Below are 20,983 nucleotides of genomic sequence, written 5' to 3'. Positions count from 1 at the left end.
CGTGATTAAAGTTGTCGCGGTGTTGACGCTGCCGTACTCTTGCAGAGAAATGGCATAAGCTGAATTAAAAATATAAAATAAAATAAAATAAATGTGAATTTGTCAGGCGAAGGCATTCAAGGCAATTATTACTAATGATAGTTACTTTATTTATTAAGACTGTAAAGCCTGACGTGTGGAAATATGGACATATGGAAATAATAGTCCGAAAAAAAATCAATTTTATTGATTGAAATCTACTTTAAAACAGTATTTAAATAATTAAAAAAGCAGGCTATGTGTTTATGCAATGCAAAACAATAATGACTGATAGATGTAAAACGTTTCTTAAAAGTCTGATAATATTCGACACTTACATTTTAACGTAATTTTTATTATATAAAAAGAAAAAACATACACGAATAATCAAGTAAACCTAAGTCACTACAGTCCAGTATACTGTAACATCCAGTAACATTATATTTTACACTGCGGTTCAAAAGTTTGGGATCAGTAAGGTTTTGAATGTTTTTTTTTTTTTTTAAGTCTCTTAAGTTTGATAGAAAAAAAGTAATATTACAAGATATTAATGCAATAAGTTTTCTAATTAAAAACAGTTTTCTAATTAAAAATACTTTAAAATGTAATTTTGTTTCTGTGATGCAAAGCTGAATTTTCAGCATCATTACTCCAGTCTTCAGTGTCACACAATCCTTCAGAAATCATTTTAATGTGCTGATTTATTATCAATGTTGGAAACAGCCATTTACAGCAACTTTGAATCATTTTTATTGGATTATAAAATAGAATATAAATCTTAAATATACACTGTCATTCAAAAGTCTGGGATCAGTAAGATTTCTGCTCATCAAGGCTGCGTTTATTTGATTAAAAATACAGAAAAAACAATAATACTGTGAAATATTATTGCAATTTAAAATAGTGGTTTTCTATTTTAATACACTTTCAAATTAAATTTATTCATGTGATGACAACCCTGAATTTTCAGCATCATTACTCCAGTCTTCAGTGTCACATGATCCTTCAGAAATCATTCTAATATGCTGATTTGTTATCAATGTTGAAAACAGTTGTGCTGCTTACTATTTTTTGGAACCTATGGAACTTTCGCCAGGATTCTTTGATGAATAAAAAACTAAAAAGAACAGCATTTATTCAAAATAGATATTTATTTTAAAAAATGCTGTTCTTTTTAACGTTTTATGGTAATGACTAGAGTAATGAATGCTGCACATTCAGCGTATATTAAAATAGAAAACCACTATTTTAAATTGCAATAATATTTCATAATATTACTGTTTTTCTGTGTTTTTAATCAAATTAACGCAGAAAAGTCTTCTTTAAAAATCTTTCTGACCCTAAACTTTTGAACGGCAGTGTATATTTTACAATTATATATATTTTATAGTCCAACAAAAGCGATTTAAAATTGTTGTGAATGTCTGTTTGCAAATGAAATCTCAAGACACACACTTCCTCAAGACACCTACACTAGAAAATCACACTGACCTCACAAAAACAAACACACCTCCGCTACAGATGTGAGTAATCTGACCATCAATACTACACATTTAAATAACAGAGATCATTGTGTACTATTTTTTCTTTTCATTGTTATTATTACTATCAGAATTTTTATTAATATGCCAATAAAGCCACTTGAATCTTGAGAGGGAGAAAGTACAACAACATCAGTATATTATATTGTCTTTTAGTGTAATGTATCATTATTCAAAAACACATTCTAGAGCTCCGTGTTCGCGCCAGAGTTCTATCGATCGACGTAGGTTGAGATGATTGGTCCACGGACTGACCAATAAGAGCTCAGTATCTGTCTGTAAACAAAAGATTTCGTCAGTGTTTTCCAGGAGTGCGATTATTGTCCCGTGTGTTTCTCAGGGCGAGCAACATTTAGTTTTTTGTCTTTTGTTTACAAACAAACTAAATTTAGGACGTAGTACATTTGTAAAAGTAATTGATATTCCAAGGAACAGCGATGTCAACGCAAAAACTTATATCTCCGGAAGAAAGTCTGCACGGTGAGTTATACAATCCGCTTTTCTCGATTAAATAACGTCGACAACTAACGAAAACAATAAGAGCATTAATAGTAACAATCAACTATTTATTCACATTCCTAGGTTTTTATACCAATGTACACCAAGTTTTCTTTTTTATAAATCTCTACAAAGCAGAACTTTGTATTCAAATCTGGTCGTACTGCCAAGTCAACAAATTGTTTGCTAAAACAAACATTTGTTCTATTTTTGTTGGTACAAATATTTGTTAAAGGACAAGAGACATTTATAACGAACCCATTTTTTAAAAAAAAGCAATATTTTATGATTAATAGACTAACATCTACTTATTTATAGTTTGGACTCTTTTTTTGGTTCAGATTCTGTTACACCAAGTTTAATAAAGCTTTTGTGGATGTTGTAGGGTTTTATCTGAAAGACCAAATCAAGCATTCACCACTTACAACAGTCTTAAACTGCGTTTATAAATACTCTGATGTACCTTTCCCCACCAGACTCATGGGTAGAGCTCCACTTTGATTCATGTAGTGAACATAATGAAGACACACCAGCTCTGTCTGATATCACAGACCTGGAAAAAATGCTTCTGGAAGCACAACGGGAATCTAGCAGTAGTTCACGGACAAGTTCTCACTGTAGCAGGTGTGTACAAACCGCTTTGAAAGATCTACGTGTACTACGTGACATTTACAAGGGAGAGTATGATCATTCTAATCATAATGCCTGTTGTGATTTATTTTCTCCTAGTCCTCGACGTGTCCAGACACCTCCACTCATTAGTGCAGCCTCCTTCAGCACACACATCATTGCACAGGTATAAAAAATGTTTTTCTTGCATAGGCTTGCATTTATTAAAATAAAAATACCTTTCCACAACACTGATAGGAAGGAACAATGGTTTTAAGTAGTACAAATATTGTATTTTGTATTGTATTTTCTTCATCAGAAACACATTTGGAGAAATTTAGCATTACACCTTGTACAGTGAATGGGTGCTGTCAGAATGAGAATATCAAATATATAATTAAAACATCACAATAATCCACAAGTAATCCATCGTTTAACATCTTGTAGAGCAAAAGCCTGTGTGTTTGTAAGAAACGTTGCTCTCGACTAAAAGTGAGTCCTCTATCAATCTTGTCTGAATCAGGAGAAACATATGTGTAATTTAAGCACTGTTTACAAGCGAAAACAGTCGAAAACAAATATGACAATGCATTTGAGCAACTGAGGATGGATGTTTTCACTGAAGGAAGTGTTATTATTGAGTCATATTTTGGCCAGAAGTGATCAACTAAAGTTAAAATGCCTTAGTGATAGATTTGTTTCTTACAAACACACAGCTTTTCACTTCACAACACATTATTTGATGGACTGGAGTTGTGTGAATTGTTTGTGGATTATTGTGATGTTTTTATTAGCTGTTTGGACTCTCATTTTGATGGCACCCATTCACTGCAAAGGATCAATTGGACAGCAAATGATGTAATGCTGAATTTCTCTAAATCTCAACAAACTTATCTACATCTTAGATAGCTAAAACTTTAGATTTTATTTGGAATCTTTGCTCTTTCTGTTCCAGGGGGAAGTTGTAGCAGAAAGCAAACAGGAAGCTGAAGCTGTTGCAAGGATCTGCAACTGGTCCAGCCGACCAGAGAATGTACCACCCACAGCATTTATTATTAAACGGCCAAAACGGAACAGAATGTGCAGCAAAAACACAGACAAAAATGACAAGGATATTAACACAAACTTGCTGAAGTTACTGCTGCCCTCCCTAGTTTTGACACACATCCTTATGCTTGGGTTGGGGTGAGAAACTTTTTCACTTTTTCAAAGTCTGACTTTATGTTTGCTACTCTTTTGTTCACAGTTTGACTATTTTAATCTCTCTCTCTGCAGGATCTGTATTGGACGACGCCTTTCTACTAAGTGCTCTGTTATCTGAGTCATAGCACATGAGTGTGTGTGTGTATATGCGGTGTGTTAGTGTCTCTAGAAAGAACCTGACAGCCTGGAACCCTTTAGTTTTCCTCCAGGAAAAATGCAGGACTGTGTAAGAGGACACTGTGAAAATATGATGGGAGATGGAAACTCAGAATTATTTTTTTCTTTGGTTCTCCTGGTGGGACTTTGGCACAGAATTGAAAAAGAATAATCCAGTTCTGTATGGGCATCAGAGTAGATTAACCAGAAAATATGCGTAATAGATTTCATCTTTTTTTTGCTTGGATTAAAAATGTTTGTTACATTAAAGACATGAGCATGAAGATCATTTTACTGACCAGGTCACATTGTAGTCCTTCAGCTGGCCTGCTTTTTTGAATTTTGAATCATTGTTCTTGAAAGAAACAAATCTATGTTTGACAGCAAATTCAGAGGCATATAAATACATATTCTGGCATTTATTCTAATGTGACATGCTATGGAAAACTAATAAACTGTGCTGCCAAAAATAGTCGTCTTCAGATTCATTTTTGTGGAAAAACAAAGACTTTTTTTTTTTGCATCCATCTAATTTAATTAAAAAAATACTACACTTATTTTTCATCAGTGCTGAGTGAGATTTCAGGTGTACTCACTGGTGCAATAAGCAAACACTTTCAAGCAACCGTCTCAAATTTTGTACTGGCATTTTAACGACAGCAGGTGGCGGTGTAATCCGATTTTTCTGGGACTTTTCTTTTTGGTCTGCTTTATTTAAAACGTACCAAACTAACAGAATTAGAGTTATATATATTTTTAGGCAATATGATTAATGGCAGCATCGATTTCGTTATAGGCTGCCAGTATTTTCTTTCTTCTCAGAGAATGAACTACTCCAGACATTGTTTAACTGTGTAAATTTACATATTCAGCATAGCAATGCTATCTAAAATACACAAACGTTTAGTGCCTAAAGAAAAAAATATGCTTAATAATAAACGAACACGGCTATGACGTATATTAATATCAAATTACATGTACAGAATGAGTAACAGCACGGACTTGGAAATGACAACAAAATTGTATTAAATCATTTTGGAATATTGTGTGAAACTGCTTTTATTTTCATGTTTTCTCATTTATTTTTCTCTATTTATTTGGTTCAACCTTTGTGCACATATGATCAGGATTTGTATGTATAACTGCTATAGGTTACATGTTATTGAGTTAGTTTGGGAAGGAGGAAAAAAGAGAAATAAAGGAAATTGAGGACTTGATGATTTGACATTTTGAACAGCAGAAGGTTTCATTAATGCCTTTCTAATGTGTGAACATTTTCTAAAAAACCTGCAGGTGTTTGTGCACTTTTTTCGCACATACAAAAATCATTCACCGTTCAGCATTAAAAACTGACTAACCTTGTGATGTTCAAAAGTGTTTTTGGCACAAGTTACTTTTAAAAGTAATGCATTACAAAATTGAGTTACTCCCTAAAAACTAACAAATTGCGTTACTTAGTTACTTACTATGTAAAGTAATGCGTTACGCTACTTTTGCTTTACTTTTAAAATCTGGGCAGGGCTTGCTGTTTGTTTTTAATATAAAAAGTTCTATGTTTGGCAAATGTAAAAGCCTTTTCACACCAAAAGCCTCAGGCTTTGAGAAAAGTAAATTCACGTCTGTACAGTAGACCCAGAAGAAAAAAATGTTAACTCTTCAGCAATAAAAAAGGAAAACAAATGTTAGATTATCTTATAGTAATCAAAAAGTAAGTGATTATTAGTATGGTTGAATTGGATCACTAAAGGTCGGCAGCAAAAACATTAGCTGATAAAATTATATTAAATGCATAAAGGATATTTGTATTATTTAACATATTTAATTATCAGTATATGCGTCATATTCTGAGTTGAATTTTACCGTTTTTATTCATTTTGAGGAATACTGAATCTGTTTTTTGTGAGTGAGATGAATTAATGCATGGTCACATTTATTCTAGAACTAACTTCTTACTCCCAATTTCTCTCAACATAGGGAAAGGAGAGCCTTTAATCAATAAATGGGGGGAAAGTAACTGGCGTTACTTATTCGAAAAAAGTAACTCAGATTTTCTTGTCAATTAAAAAGTAATGCGTTACTTTACTAGTTACTTGGGAAAAGTAATAATATTACGTAAATCGCGTTACTTGTAATGCGTTACCCCCATATATTAATATATAAATATATTTATATATATATATATATATATATATATATATATATATATATATGTTTTTAATTAAATATTAAGATATTAATATTTAATTAAAAACAAATGTAACAAATGTAACAAATATATATAGACACCTCAGAAAAAACAACAAATGGAAAATTAACCTATTTTTATATATGATCAATAACTTTTTAACGTGATAAATTGTGTCAAAAGTTTACTTGAAAATGTTAATTAAATTATGATAAAAATAAACATATTCCGCGCTAAATTTAAAGTGGCATACAGGCAAAATAAAAAATCATCCATGGCCATCAGCAGCAGGTGCTTAATGCAGTATGAAAGCACTTGATGTCATCCCGCGTCATCTTGGAAGGGATGCGGAGCGCGGTTCCAACTTTCAAAGTTCTTACAGCGTGATTCTGGCTGTTTTACGTCCCTGAGCATCACAGCCACGCCCATACAACATATTATTACACCTAACCAATATTCTCACGCGGTTTGTTAGACTGCAGTCCTGGGGGAGAGGGAACTTTATTGTCAGCTGTTCTCTAGCATCCCTGTGGACTGAGAGGCAGCGCGGGAGTCATGAAGCAGGAGGTCAGGGCAGCTCTGGGGTCAGCTCGCCCCTGGCTCCACTCAGCTGGACTGACAGAGGCGAACCTTTCTGCTCAGAGGTAAACAGATGCATTCCATCATATTCTCCATTTCTTATTCCTTATATGTATTTTGTATGCGTGTTAATGTGTAAGATGGAGAAAGCAAGACTACAGCATTTGTTTTATGTATGTAAGCATCCTTATGGAAAGATTTGAATAAGCTTATTTACTGGTATTGAGGTGGAATTCTATTACTAGTATTATAGTAGTATACTAGTATTACTAGGACTATATTACTTATTATATAAAGTACAATATGCTATTATATATAGAACTTGTGTTAATGTCAGGAAGCTGACATATGTGAAAAAATATTGTTTTAACACTGCAAATAACTATTTTCTCTGTTTCTGACAGAGGTGTTGGTCTTGCCCGGGCACACTTTGAGAAACATCCGCCCGCCAACCTGCGCAAGTCAAACTTCTTTCACTTTGTGTTGGCTTTATATGATAGTCAAGGTCAGTCTGTGGAGATAGAGCATACTGCGTTTGTGGACTTTGTTGAAAAGGAGAAGGTGAGGAGAAATGTGGAATATATGAAACACTGGATTTGTTTGATTAGAAGTTATGATGCCATATACGACAAACCATATATTTATTTATTCATCTGTTTGATTTAGGAGCCAGTAAGTGAAAAAACAAACAATGGAATCCATTACAAACTGCAGTTACTCTACAACAATGGTGAGTATTATATAAAGTGTTTACTGCTTTAGAATAGCCTACCTGAAGACATACACTTCATTTGAGATGTTCAGTATTGTTGCTGTGTTAGTAATTTTTTGTCTTTTAGGTGTCAGAGCAGAGCAAGATCTATACATCCGTTTGATAGACTCTGTGACCAAACAGGTAAAACAATTTATTAATATTATTTGCAATGTCTTAGCACAAAGTTAAGACTAAATGTTTAAAAAAACGTAAGCGTTATTCTGAAGTGATAATGCAAATGATATATAACTGATATGCAATATATATTATGTACACATTTTATATGTAGGGTGTGTTATGTATAGAGCTCAGATTATATTTACACGTTAATATTGACATGATACATTTATATTCATATTTTACTCTCTCAGGCAATTGTGTTTGAAGGTCAAGATAAAAACCCTGAAATGTGTCGTGTTCTTCTCACCCATGAGATAATGTGCAGGTAACTTGTGTCAAGTGGCACTAAAGCACACAATTAACGTATGCAGTCTCATGCAAACAAATGCACATAGTCATAAAATAGTCTTAAAAATTAGTGTTTTTTTGCTATAATTATAATATGCAGGTTAATTTTTTTACAGTTGATGCAGTGATAATTGTTTTAATCTGTATATGTGAATTTTCAGCCGATGTTGTGATAAGAAAAGTTGTGGAAACAGGAACGAAACACCATCAGACCCCGTCATTATTGAACGGTAGGACAATCATCTGCATTCTGTAAGATTACAAATGAATGAAAAGAAATGTATGTACTATAATATGTGTAAGCACTAATAAGACAAGAAAATGTTTGTTATTATTACCTATAAAGCTATTGCTTACAGAAATTGGGATTTGTCAGCTTTAAGGATAAAATCAAACAGACAAACTCTTTCACCTCAAGTCAAGTTTCTAATATTTTCATCTTCCTGCATCGTTTTCTCAGTGGCTCCTTTTCTCTATTCCCTGATCCATAGATAACTTGACATGTTTGCATGTTTTGTTTTATTGCATGCTTAGGTTCTTCCTAAAATTTTTTCTCAAATGCAATCAAAATTGCCTGAAGAATGCAGGGAACCCACGAGACACACGTCGTTTCCAGGTACACACACAACTTCATACTGTATATTAATCAGCGTAAAATATTTAATGTAAAAGCCTGTCCCTTATAGTCTTGAATTACACTTTAGAAGTGCAATCGTAAAAACTATAAATGTAGATAACACTATTACTTGCCTATTACTTAATTCATTCAGTTCATGTACTGTTTCTAATAATCGTCGTGCCATGTCCTTTCGCTCCCGACATTTCCTGTACTACACTAGTAGTGAAATGTCCTGTGTGTTGCAGGTGCTGGTCTCTACCACTGCCTCTGTTAAGGGCCACGTTCTAGCCATTTCAGATAGCATATTTGTCCATAACAATTCAAAGCATGGCAGAAGACCAAGAAGATTTGAGCTGATTGAAGGTACAGTAATTACAAACATTGTTCTAATAATTCTATGATTACTAATGATTCATTTCAAAATCAAACACAAACACAAACACAACTATGCAATACAAATCAGTGTGGTTACTGACTGTTTGTTTATAGGTAAATATAGGTATTTGTTTGTAGGTAAATATACAGTAGTAGTGCAATACCCTTATTCAGTGTATTGTGTTAATTCAGCTGAGATCCCCTGCATTAAGGCCATCAGTCCGAGTGAAGGTTGGACATCAGGTGGGGCCTCGGTGATTATTATTGGAGATCGTTTTTTTGATGGTCTACAGGTGGTTTTCGGAACAGTGGTGGTCTGGAGTGAGGTGTGTAACAGTCTTAATCTCTATTGCTATATAAAGTTGAGGTCAAAAGTTTATACCCCTGGCTCTTAATGAATCATTTTTCCTTTTGATGAATCATTTTTCCATTTGAAACTTTTGTAATAGTTGCAGTTGTCAGTTGTCCTCAGTGTGAAAAGGCAGATCTCAAAATCATACAGTTATTGTTGGAAAGGGTTCAAATACACAAAAATGCTCATAAACCAAAGAATTTGTGGGACCTGAAGGTTTTTCTTTTTTTCTGAAGAACAGCGGGCAGTTTAACTGTTCTGGACCAACAAGGGACTCATGAACAACTATCACTAAACAAAAAAAACAGCTGTGGATCATTCAGGTAACAACACATTATTGAGAATCAAGTGTATGTAAACTTTTGAACAGGGTAATTTTGATAAATTCAGTTATTATTTTCTCTCATGGACTATATGTAAACATGAGAACATGTGAAATTTCTTATTCAGGTCAGTACTAAATAAAAAATAACATGCATTTTGTATGATCCCTGCAAGGTGTTTGTAAACTTTTGACCTCAACTATAAATGACTGTTTTTGTTTTATTTTTAGCTTCCTTGTTCCATTTGTTCATTTTTTGTACATCCTTCACCACAGATTTCCCACAGAGCTTTGCAAATTTTGGAAGGTGTAAAATACATTGTTTCCAGTAAATTTGCCTTCAGTTATTTTGGTTTCATATTTTCAAATCATGATGTACATGAAATGTCCCTGCACAGAAGGAGATCAGCAGGTGATACTAAAGTCTGGATTTCTACTTTGTGTGGTGACTTTTTCATTTTTGTTATAGGTGATCACACCACATGCAATTCGTGTGCAGACTCCACCTCGTCACATCCCTGGCGTTGTCGAAGTTACATTGTCCTACAAATCCAAACAGTTCTGCAAGGGACCTCCAGGACGCTTTATCTACACTGGTAAGAATTATAGAGTTCGGAAAAAAATCGAAAACTTACTGTAAACCTAGTTATAGTTAACACAGTTACCATAGAATATTTTTTCCTTTTTTAAGAATATCCAAAAGCGCAGTTTATTGTATTGTTTTCTGTTATATTTTGCCTTTTTGGAAGCTCAAACAATCTCATTTGTGACCCTGGACAACAAAACCAGTCATAAGTAGCACGGGTATATTTGTAGTAATAGCCAACAATACATTGTATGGGTCAAAATTATTTATTTTTCTTTTATGCCAAAAATCATTAGGATATGAAGTAAAGCTCATGTTCCCTGAAGATATTTTGTACATTTCCTATCGTAAATATATCTTAGCATTGCTAAGAACTTAATTTGGACAACTTTAAAGCCAATTTTCTCAATATTTTGATTTTTTTGCACCCTCAGATTCCAGATTTTCTAATATCTTGGCTAAATTGGCTATTCTAGCAAACCAAAAGCTTATTTATTTAGCTTTCATAAATCAATTTCAAAAAATTGCCCCTTTTGACTGGTTTTGTGGTCCAGGGTCACATTTGTTTTGTTGCTGGCTGACATATTAGAGTTTAACTCTGAACAATGTTTCTCTGTTTAAGCTTTAAATGAACCAACCATTGACTACGGGTTCCAGCGGCTGCAGAAGGTCATTCCTCATCATCCAGGCGATATGGAAAGACTACCAAAAGTGAGCCAGAAATGCTGAGCTGACTGAGTTGATTTCTTCAAAAGTTCTGTGTTGTCCATTTTAATTGTTCTAGATTCTGTTTAAAATTTTTTATTCATTTTTAAGTGTCTAATAGATTTAACTCTCCCAAAGGGGATTTTTTTTTCTGTGCTCCTCATTTAATTTGACACTTGGAAATACTATTAAAAATGATTTTTGATTGACAGGAGGTCTTACTGAAGAGAGCCGCTGATCTGTTAGAGACATTTTATGGAATGCCTCACAACAACCAGGTCAACATAACATTTAAGATAACATTTTTTTTACTCAGGTTTTCTATCCCAGTATACAGTACCAAAAGTGTGAAAAGTGATATCATTTCTGTGCTTTTTTATTTGTCTGACAATAGGAGATGATTCTTAAGTGTGCATCTGATATAGCAGAAGTACTCCACACCATCCCACGAAACCCATCCCACACAAATTCACATGGAACGGTGGGTGTAAACTCCTTTGATGCGCAGTTACCTGTGAACACAGAAGTTTCACAGGATGTAGAAAGAGGTATGCAGTATGTATGCATGTGAGTATGGTACGTATGCCTCACAACAGCATGTTAATAAATGAATGTCTCTCAGTGTCTCTTTCAGTGGGTTTCAGTCGGAGTTCAAACAGTGGCTTCACTGCAGGAAGCACATCCTCTGAATTCAATAATACCAACACATGCATGAACAGACACACACATTCACATTCACACTCCAGCATGCCAAGACACACACACTCAAATACACACCCGTCCATGGCTGGGCTCACACAAACACAAGAACACCCTTCTGTGTCAAACTTCTCAGTGGCTGCCACACAGCCATTCTTAGACAATGCCACAGCAGATGCACAACACTACATTGGTAAGAGCACATCTTTCTTTCTGTCTTTAACTGTTAAACCTTGAAACTTTTTAACCTTTTTTTTTTTTTTTTTTTTTTACAGTTGCGTTACACTACCAGTCAAAAGTTTTTGAACAGTAAGATTTTTAATGTTTTTAAATGAAGTCTCTTCTGCTCACCTTGCCTGCATTTATGTGATCCAAAGTACAATAAAAAGCTTTTGTTGTATTTTGAATCAAATAAATGCAGGCTTGGTTAGCAGAAGAAAAAAAAAACACATTTTTTTGACTGGTAATGTATATATTTCTTTGAATTTCAGTTCATTTTAATTCTGATTCCTTGCAATTAAAATTATGAATAGTGCACAACCCAGAAATTAATTAGCAATTATAATTGGTTCAATTATACTTACACTAATTTTTTTAAATGATTTTCAGTTGTAAAAATCCATGTTATGCTATGGATACATTTATGTTTATTTCTGTACACATAACATATAAATCATATTATCAAACTGAATCAGGGTTAGATTGCATAATGATCATAATCAATTATTCACACACTTCCTGGAGACAAATATGTATGTTGGCAGTTTCAGATATCCATTTAAACCTTCCTTGTCTTCTGTCTTCTTCATGTGTTTCTATAGTGAAGCAAAAAAGTGCATTTGCTCCAGTTCTAAAGCTGCAGTCCTCACCAGCACAAGCTTCAAGTCTTCCCATTTGCACGGTGAGAACATCTACTTCTAAATTGTCCCTTTTTATTGCAAAAAAGTATATCTGTACATCAGCAATATGTATATACACTACTTTAGGGAGTATGACGGTGTATGCACACATGAAAATTTGTAGGGTCTGCACATTTGACACGCTCATGTCTATTCTCTGTTTGTATTTTACAGCCTTGCATGGACTAGTGACACCAGTCACACTCTTACATGGACAAATGACAAACTCCATTCAGAAGTACTCTTCGTGGACAGGAAATGAAAACATCTGTGTATTTGTGTTCTGTGCCCAAGCCATTAAATATAATTATACCTATGAATGCTAACTGTGTTTTTGTGTCATTTCGCTGAGTTCTGATTGTCTACTTAATACCTAATTTGTCCTGAGCACTAGAAATGTTTACATTTGCTCTGCCGTTTAAAAGTTTGGGGTTAGTAAGATTTTCTCTTATGCTCACCAAGGCTGCATTTATTTAATATAATGTAAAAATATAATAATAATAATAATCAAACATTTTCTGTTGTAATATGTTTTAAATTTTAATTTATTCCTGTGATGGCAAAGCTGAATTTTCCGCAGCCGTCAATCCAGTCTTCAATGACATTTTTCTACAGTTAAACCTAGCTTTTACATTAAAACATTGGGAATATATTGATACTAGACTAACTGGTGACAATGGCAATGGTTTTCTAACAAAGATTAGGTTTCACATGGCACATGTCTATACAGTCTATCCTTTATGTCTCATTAAATTCTCATATAGGTTGAGAATTGCTCTTATCTCAGGGGAGGCAGCTCTGCTTGTGTTCTTTAAGATCCTTCAGTGAATTCTCAGATTAGCTCTTTCAAACCATAAAGTTTTACTATAAGGAGGAGGCATCAAAAAATAAACCCAAATGCTGAACATGGAGTTTTTCTCTCATAAATCTGAGCGGCATGAGTCCTCCCTGTCTATAAAAGAGAAGGCTGCACACTCAAACAGAAATTAAAAACCCTTCACAACACCGTACCAATGTTATTTGTCTTTTCGTGCACATGAATGAGTGTACAAGTATAGTTGTTGTCTTATTTTAATGAATTAATGTGTGAATTAAGTATATTTTTCTCTTATCGGGATTTGCTAATCTAAATACGTGAAGCAGATTGAGAGCGAAATTGTCCAATCAAAGAGCTGAGCGCAAACATGCTGTTCTCTGATTGGTCCAGTGTCCTGCTATCGTTTACCACGTTTTCTAAGCAGGAAGTGAAATGTTCAGTCATGTTCCAAAGACACTTATAAAGTCCCTGGAGTTCATTATTCGTTGTAATTCTGTAGGTAATATCTATTATAGACAGCGGTAATAGAAAGAATGTCAGCTTGCATTAACTGTCGAGGATACCTAAATAACCATGACATTTACTTCTGTGTGAAAATGTAACTATGATGTGCTTGTGTGCTTGCGAGTTTTTGTTACACGTGACTTTAGTATATATTGCATGTGTTTTGACAGCAGATTGCTTGCTATGTGTAGTTTGTGATGTCTGACAGCGGTTCTTGTGTGCTGCGGGATGTGACTCTCTGCTCGCCAGTAGGAGAAATCCTGCTGAAAGGCTGTGAGAAAGGAGTTCATACCATTAATATAAAACTGGGAACAGACAAGGAGGAGAGGTAACTTTCACAAACATGACACGAACTGTCAGACATCAGCCAGTCGTCATAACATGTAAACCACACATAAACAGTAATGCTATTACTAGTGGTGGGCAGTGTTACTTTTAAAAGTAATGCATTACAATTTTGCGTTACTCCCTGAAAAAGTAACTAATTATGTTACTTAGTTACTTTCTATGGAAAGTAATGTTACGTTACTTTTGCGTTACTTTTTAAATCTGGGCAACGCTTGCTTCTTTGTTTTTAATATAAAACAGTTCTAATGTAAAAGCCCTTTTACACCAAAAGTGAAATGAATTCACCTGAAAGAAAAGTACATTTATGCAGGAGATCACTCTTCAGCTATAAAAAAATGAACCACAAATGTGACCCTGGACCACAAAACCAGTCTTAAGTCGCTGGGGTTTATTTGTAGCAATAGCCAAAAAAAACATTGTATGGGTCAAAATTATATATTTTTTTTTATGGCAAAAATCATTAGGAAATTAAGTAAAGATCATGTTCCATAAAGATATTTTGTAAAATTCTTACTGTAAATGTATGAAAACTTAATTTTTGATTAGTCATATACATTGTTAAGAACATTATTTAAAGAACTTTAAAGGCAATTTTCTCAATATTTAGATTTTTTTGCACCCTCAGATTCCTGATTTTTAAATAGTTGTATCTCGGCCAAATATTGTCCTATCCTAACAACTATACATCAATGGAAAATTTATTCAGCTTTTATATGATGTATAAATCTCAATTTTAAAAAAACAACCCTTATGACTGGTTTTGTGATCCAGGGTCACAAATGTTTATCTAAAGTAATTTTTGTTTATTAGTATGGTTGAATTGCATCATCGAAGGTCAGCAGCAAAGACACTCGTTAATAAAATGGGATTAAATACATAAAGTATATTTGTTTTATTTAACATATTTAATTACTGCAGGGTTGCGTCATATTCTGAGTTTGCATTTCACTGTTTTTATTCATTTTGGGGAATACTGAATCTGTTTTTTGTGAGTGAGATGAATTAATGCATGTTCACATTTAGTCTAGAATACAGTAACATTATGTTTACTCCCAATTTCCCAACTGGAGACTTGTCAATCAATAAATAGGGAAAAAAGTAACTGGCATTACTTATTTGAAAAAGTAGAAATTCAAAAGTAATGCGTTAGTAATGCATTACTTTACTAGTTACTTGAAATAGTAATATTATTACGTAACTCGCGTTACTTGTAATGCGTTACCCCCAACACTGGTGGTGGGGGAAACTAACAAAGCTATTCAAAATTCCGAATCAAGTGAACCATTTGTTTCGCAAAACGATTCACTGTTTCGAATTGCCCGAAGCATCACCTGCTGGTTCTCTAGACTGAATGGGTGCCGTCAAAAATGAGAATCTGGTAATATCTCTCTCCTGATTCAGGCCAGACGAGTTTTTTCCGCTGGAGAAGGCAACTTTATGGATAGAAAACAAATTTTTCGTCAGAAGCAACGTTTTGAAGTACACATCTGATAGATTTGTTTATTACAAACAGAATTCATCTTCGCAAGACATACTGATGAACTTTAGTCTTGTGGATTATGTTTTATCAGCTGTTTTGAACTCTCATTTTGAAGGCATCCATTCACTGCATGATCGATTTGTGAGCAAGTGATTAAAGAGTAAAGCTGCATTTCCCCAAATCTGCTTTGATGAAGAAGCAAATTCATATACGCCCTGAATGGCCTGACGATGAGTACAAATTTTCCTTTTAATGTGTATCCTGTTGTAGTGTACAGCCTGTTGGCAAGTCAGAAATGAGTCCTGAGTTACAGCGCTGTGTTGACTGGCTTCAGTGCTACTTCATGAAACCTGAGTCTGTCAGTGCACTTCCTTTCCCTTCCTTCCACCATCCGCTATTGCAAAGTGGTTAGTCACATACACACACTACTCCACTACACCTGTAGTTCATTTAAAGTATTTAAAGTAGGACTTTAACTGCCTATTTTCCTCCCTCTTAGACTCTTTTACAGCACATGTGCTGTGGACTCTGTTTAAGGAAGTGGAACTCGGTAAAACGGTCTCCTACAAGCAGCTTGCCGAAATGACTGGGAATCCAAAAGCTGTGCGAGCCGTGGGTTCAGCCATGAGGAATAACCCGGTGAGTTTGTTGCAATGGTCATGACAGATTTATTTATCTTGAGGTATAGTTGAGGTCAAAAGTTTACATACACCTTGCAGAATCTGTAAAATGTTAATTATTTTCCCAAAATAAGAGGGGTCATACAAAATGCATGTTATTTTTTATTTAGTACTGACCTGAATAAGATATTTCACATAAATGACATAAAGCCAACAAGAGAAAATAATAGTTGAATTTATAAAAAATTACCCTGTTCAAAAGTTTACATACGCTTGAGTCTTAACACCGTGTTGCACCTGAATGATCCACAACTGTTTTTTTTTTTTGAGTGATAGTTGTTCATGAGTCCCTTCTTTGTCCTGAACAGATAAACTGCCCGCTGTCCTTCAGAAAGGTTTTTCAGCATTTTTGTGTATTTGAACCCTTTCCAACAATGACTGTATGATTTTGAGATCAGTCTTTTCACACTGAGGACAAATGAGGGACTCATATGCAACTATTACAGAAGGTTCAAACGCTCACTGATGCTCCAGAAGAAAAAACAATGCATTAAGAGCCAGGGGGTGAAAACTTTTGAACAGAATGAAGATGTCTACATTTTTCTTATTTTGCCTAAATATTTTTTTTTTCTATTTAGTACTGCCCTTCAGAAGCTACAGAAGATACTTAGATGTTTCCCAGAAGACAAAATAAGTTAAATTTACCCTGATCTTCAAATTCAAAAAGTTTTCACCCCCCCGGCTCTGTGATTGCATTGGGTTTGCTGCTAATGCAACAGTGAGCATTTGAAACCCTGTATGAATGTAAAGTTCTTTTCTCATATAATGCAGAATTTGTCTGTGCTGTTCTCTCAGATTCCCCTGATAGTGCCGTGCCACCGGGTGCTGCGTAGTTCAGGGGACAGTGGTTCATATATGGGAGGAAAGGGAGATGATATTAAAGTTTGGTTGCTCACTCATGAGAAAAAAGTATTGGAGCTCAATGCATCAAAGAGTGAAAAATCCATCTGATGGACCCCCAAACCACTTCACACTGCTTTTCAGTTCATTCACAAGCTTTTTGTTTATTATATTTTCTGATTTCCGATTGATTGGACAAATTATATTCAGCTTTGGCAAACAGAATATTTGGCAAACAAAATATTTGTTATAATTCATATATAACTATATGTCTGTATTTGTAAATCTTGTAGGAATATGTTAGAAATATGTTAGAATTAAGCAGGTGGTTTGAATAGTTGTAGAGTTACATTGACATTGTCAAAATGTGATTTGAAAAATCGTTTACTTATAAATACACTGTTTAATCCAAAGGATTATGGAGAAATATTTGAAAGAAATTGTCTTTTTTTTAGATAGTTATTTTGATATTTTTGCAGAAAGTTGTTTTGTATTTTTATATTTCATATCTCATTGTAGAGTGCATATAAGAAATGTTTTAAGCAAATAAACAGCTCTCTAAAGCAAATCAGATGTTTGTTAATGGTGGATCTATAGTCTACACTAGAAGTCAAAGTTTGGAATAATTAAGATTTTTTTATGTTTTTGAAGGAAGCCTCTTTTGCTCACTAAAGAAAAACATGTATTAACATGATATCCACAAAAATATTAAACAAAAACCGTTTTCAACATTTGTAACCAGAACCATTATTAATAATTGAGCACCAAATCAGCATATTTAAATGATTTCTATAGAATCATGTGACTGGAAAATGCCTGCTGAAAAATTAGCTTTACCATCACAGGAATTAATTAAATAAATAAATAAATAGAAAATAGTTTTTTTGTTCTTTATGTTTTTTTAAATTGCTATATTGTTTATTTTTGCATGCTATGTAAATAGTTATATTTATGTTTTTCATATAAAGGATCAATAAAAATTTAAATAAGTGCTTCCTTGCACTTGATCATAAGTTACTCCTCTAGAAAAAAACTAATAATAATAAAATAAATAAATCTGAATTGTTCCGAACTTTTGAACAATAGTGTATATTTTGTAAAAAAAAAACCTGATAAATGGATGCATCGTCCGACACAATGTGTGCTTCCCCATAATGTGTCTAACATAATGCAAACCCAGTTATTGTCTTGAGCACAAATATCAGAGATTTTTTGGTGTAATGGTCTGAGAATCACCATTTAGCTGCCATACAAACACTTCCACTTGCAATATCAAGTGCCTGTGGATGTCAGATCACTTTAATGGGAGGATGAAGGAGGAGCATCCCTGGGGAGATCTCCACAGTCAGTGGTGTGATACTGCCTTCTATTGTGTTTGATCACATGTGACATGCGCTGCTTCCACCGCCTCAGGCAGTGCTGATCTCTCACTAAGGCTTCACATGCGCTATCATGCCACCTTACAAAAGAGCAATTTGTGCCTGACAGAATAAAACAGTAGGATCATGCTCAGTGAACGCAAACCCTCCCTGTAATTTCAAATAATTCAGTGGAGTGTGGGAGCTGCTGTTATAACTGTATAGGCTTGTATCCAGTTCCTGTGATACTTTCCACAAAAAAGGATACACTAAGGACTGACACTTCAATAAATAATCTTTTTGTTTTTCAGTAAATAATACAGGGGTTGGACAATGAAACTGAAACACTGGCCAATATAGTGTTGGAGGTTTCATGGCTATATTTATGCAGCCTGGTGGCCAGTCTTTACTGATCGCACATTCCACCAATAAGAGCAGAGTGTGAAGGTTGACTATGTGCACCCAATAGCTCAAACATTGTACCCTGAAGGTGGTGCCGTGTATTAGGATTATAATGCACCAATACACACAGCAAGACTGGTGACAAGAGTGATTTGATGAACATGAAAGTAAAGTTAAACATCTCCCATGGCCTGCACAGTCACCAGATCTGAATATTATTGAGCCACTTTGGGGTGTTTTGGAGGAGCGAGTCAGGAAATGTTTTCATACACCAACATCACATAGTGACTTGGCCACTGTTCTGCGAAAGGAATGGCTCAAAATCCTTCTGGCTACTGTGCAGGACTTGTATTTGTCATTCCCAAGATTAAATAATGCTGTATTGGCTGCAAAAGGAGGCCAAACGGCATACTAATTGTGGTCTAAACCCAGGTGTTTCAGTTTCACTGTCCAACCCCTGTATATATACAGTTGAGGTCAGAAGTTAACATATACATTGCAGAATCTGCAAAATGTTCATTATTACCATTAATTATTACCAAAATAAGAGGGATCATACAAAATGCATGTTATTTTTTATTTAGTTCTGACCTAAATAAGATATTTCACATGAAAGGTGTATATATAGTCCACAAGAGAAAAGCTGAATTTATAAAAATGAGGCCATTCAAAAGTTTACATTCACTTGATTCCTAATACTGTGTTGTTACCTGAATGATCCACAGCTGTGTTTTTTTTATTATTAGTGATAGTTGTTCATGAGTCCCTTGTTTGTCCTGAACAGTTAAACTGCCCGCTGTTCTTTAGAAAAATCCTTCAGATTGCTTTGGGTTTTTTGTGTGTGTGTGTGTGTGTGTATTTGAACCCTTTCCAGCAAGGACTGTATGATTCTGAGATCCGTCTTTGCACACTGAGGACAACTGAGGGACTCGTATGAAATTATTACAGAAGTTTCAAACCCTCACTGATGCTTCAGAAGAGCCAGGGGTATAAACTTTTGAACAGAATAAAGATGTGTACATTTTTCTTATTTTGCCTAAATATCTTTTTTTTCATTTAGTACTGCCCTTCAGAAGCTACTTACATGTTTCCCAGAAGACAAAATAATTTAATTTTACTCTGATCTTCACATTCAAAAAGTTTTCACCCTCCAGCTCTTAATGCATTGTGTTTCCTTCTGGAACATCATAGTTTGATGCACTTTTTCACAGTTTAACAGCAGTTAGAGAAAACTGCTTGAAACACAGAAAGTGATATTGGTTGATGTTCTTTTGAGATGTCAGCTGAGGTGGGAAACTAATCTGCTGAGGATAAGACAACATATACAAACAAATGAGTTATAAATGTTAAATCCATGTAAGGTATAAGATTTAACATTTAGATTTAACACTTTATTACCACTATACACTTCAACAAGGTACATGATCCAGGGAAAGTATCCGTGTAATTAATCTACTGTAAATCATTTGTCAGGATAAGACGTGATCAAAGTGGCTTTGAATGATAATAAACTATGATTAAAGAGTAAAGATTCTCTTTGGATTGACAGAATGATGGTGATTTACAATATTATCCCTATGCTGCATTAGCCCCATGCTGCTGTTGTAATCTTCAAAGCATGTAATGTGTCAGAACAAATCATTTGTATACATGGGTTATGGGTTACTTTAGGAAACTGTTCTGATTTTAGAAGCAGGTTTTTGCTAACCACTAAACCCTCACCTTTAAGAAACGAGTCTTTCCAAGATGATTTTCAGTTTGTATCTGTCACACGTTTTAGATGTAAGAGCTGCATTAACCGTCAGTTTCAGAGATGATAATGTCTAAGCACTTAAATATGATTAATGTGTCACAACGGTGTGCAGTTCACACCATGCAATCCCAGATGAACCTCTGACACTTGCATTTCACTTATATAAAAACAGCTTTCTGAATTTCCTTCATTTTGTGAACTATGTGTAAGTCATCAGTATCAAAGGTGTAAGC

At 34.4% G+C, this 20,983-nt stretch overlaps 3 protein-coding genes across 9 annotated transcripts; all 3 read left to right on the top strand.

Annotated features, from left to right (window-relative positions):
• Window positions 1–1,832: 1,832 nt before the first annotated feature.
• On the top strand, window positions 1,833–4,495 carry bnip4 (BCL2 interacting protein 4). The gene is made up of 5 exons (XM_051132533.1): window positions 1,833–2,039; window positions 2,534–2,681; window positions 2,787–2,853; window positions 3,622–3,851; window positions 3,942–4,495. Exons 1-5 carry the CDS (start codon window positions 1,997–1,999, stop codon window positions 3,985–3,987), a joined length of 534 nt encoding a protein of 177 aa, XP_050988490.1. The 5' UTR covers window positions 1,833–1,996; the 3' UTR covers window positions 3,988–4,495.
• A 2,191-nt stretch (window positions 4,496–6,686) lies between these two features.
• On the top strand, window positions 6,687–12,840 carry ebf3b (EBF transcription factor 3b). The gene is made up of 16 exons (XM_051133619.1): window positions 6,687–6,854; window positions 7,194–7,350; window positions 7,456–7,519; window positions 7,629–7,684; window positions 7,915–7,988; window positions 8,173–8,241; window positions 8,546–8,627; window positions 8,876–8,993; window positions 9,198–9,331; window positions 10,149–10,275; window positions 10,888–10,976; window positions 11,183–11,248; window positions 11,365–11,518; window positions 11,593–11,862; window positions 12,491–12,570; window positions 12,743–12,840. The coding sequence occupies exons 1-16, from the start codon at window positions 6,766–6,768 to the stop codon at window positions 12,755–12,757; spliced, it is 1,644 nt and encodes a 547-aa protein (XP_050989576.1). The 5' UTR covers window positions 6,687–6,765; the 3' UTR covers window positions 12,758–12,840.
• A 954-nt stretch (window positions 12,841–13,794) lies between these two features.
• Window positions 13,795–17,799, top strand: mgmt (O-6-methylguanine-DNA methyltransferase). 7 transcript variants are annotated; one of them, XM_051132681.1, is made up of 5 exons: window positions 13,795–13,880; window positions 14,081–14,217; window positions 15,988–16,124; window positions 16,217–16,356; window positions 17,193–17,798. In XM_051132681.1, exons 1-5 carry the CDS (start codon window positions 13,818–13,820, stop codon window positions 17,346–17,348), a joined length of 633 nt encoding a protein of 210 aa, XP_050988638.1. In that variant the 5' UTR covers window positions 13,795–13,817; the 3' UTR covers window positions 17,349–17,798. The 7 variants fall into 7 exon arrangements, with proteins under 7 accessions (XP_050988638.1, XP_050988640.1, XP_050988641.1 ...); XM_051132683.1 differs by having other exon boundaries at window positions 13,799–13,884; window positions 17,193–17,799; XM_051132684.1 differs by having other exon boundaries at window positions 13,807–13,880; window positions 14,060–14,217; window positions 17,193–17,799.
• Window positions 17,800–20,983: the final 3,184 nt, after the last annotated feature.

Source organism: Labeo rohita, chromosome 17, assembly GCF_022985175.1.
Source record: "Labeo rohita strain BAU-BD-2019 chromosome 17, IGBB_LRoh.1.0, whole genome shotgun sequence".
Lineage (NCBI taxonomy): Eukaryota > Metazoa > Chordata > Actinopteri > Cypriniformes > Cyprinidae > Labeo > Labeo rohita.
The sequence above is the reverse complement of the archived record's forward strand: the minus strand, read 5'-3'. Positions and strand labels throughout refer to the sequence as shown.

Excerpts from the sequence above, each read along its gene's own strand:
- mgmt (XM_051132681.1), top strand. The coding sequence starts at position 13,818 with ATGTTCAGTCATGTTCCAAAGACACTTATAAAGTCCCTGGAGTTCATT. Across the intron at positions 14,218-15,987 it reads GGAACAGACAAGGAGGAGAG|TGTACAGCCTGTTGGCAAGT; the intron begins GTAACTTTCACA and ends ATCCTGTTGTAG. Across the intron at positions 16,125-16,216 it reads CCATCCGCTATTGCAAAGTG|ACTCTTTTACAGCACATGTG; the intron begins GTTAGTCACATA and ends CCTCCCTCTTAG.
- ebf3b (XM_051133619.1), top strand. The coding sequence starts at position 6,766 with ATGAAGCAGGAGGTCAGGGCAGCTCTGGGGTCAGCTCGCCCCTGGCTC. Across the intron at positions 10,276-10,887 it reads AGGACGCTTTATCTACACTG|CTTTAAATGAACCAACCATT; the intron begins GTAAGAATTATA and ends TCTCTGTTTAAG. Across the intron at positions 11,249-11,364 it reads GAATGCCTCACAACAACCAG|GAGATGATTCTTAAGTGTGC; the intron begins GTCAACATAACA and ends GTCTGACAATAG.
- bnip4 (XM_051132533.1), top strand. The coding sequence starts at position 1,997 with ATGTCAACGCAAAAACTTATATCTCCGGAAGAAAGTCTGCACG. Across the intron at positions 2,682-2,786 it reads ACAAGTTCTCACTGTAGCAG|TCCTCGACGTGTCCAGACAC; the intron begins GTGTGTACAAAC and ends ATTTTCTCCTAG. Across the intron at positions 3,852-3,941 it reads ATCCTTATGCTTGGGTTGGG|GATCTGTATTGGACGACGCC; the intron begins GTGAGAAACTTT and ends CTCTCTCTGCAG.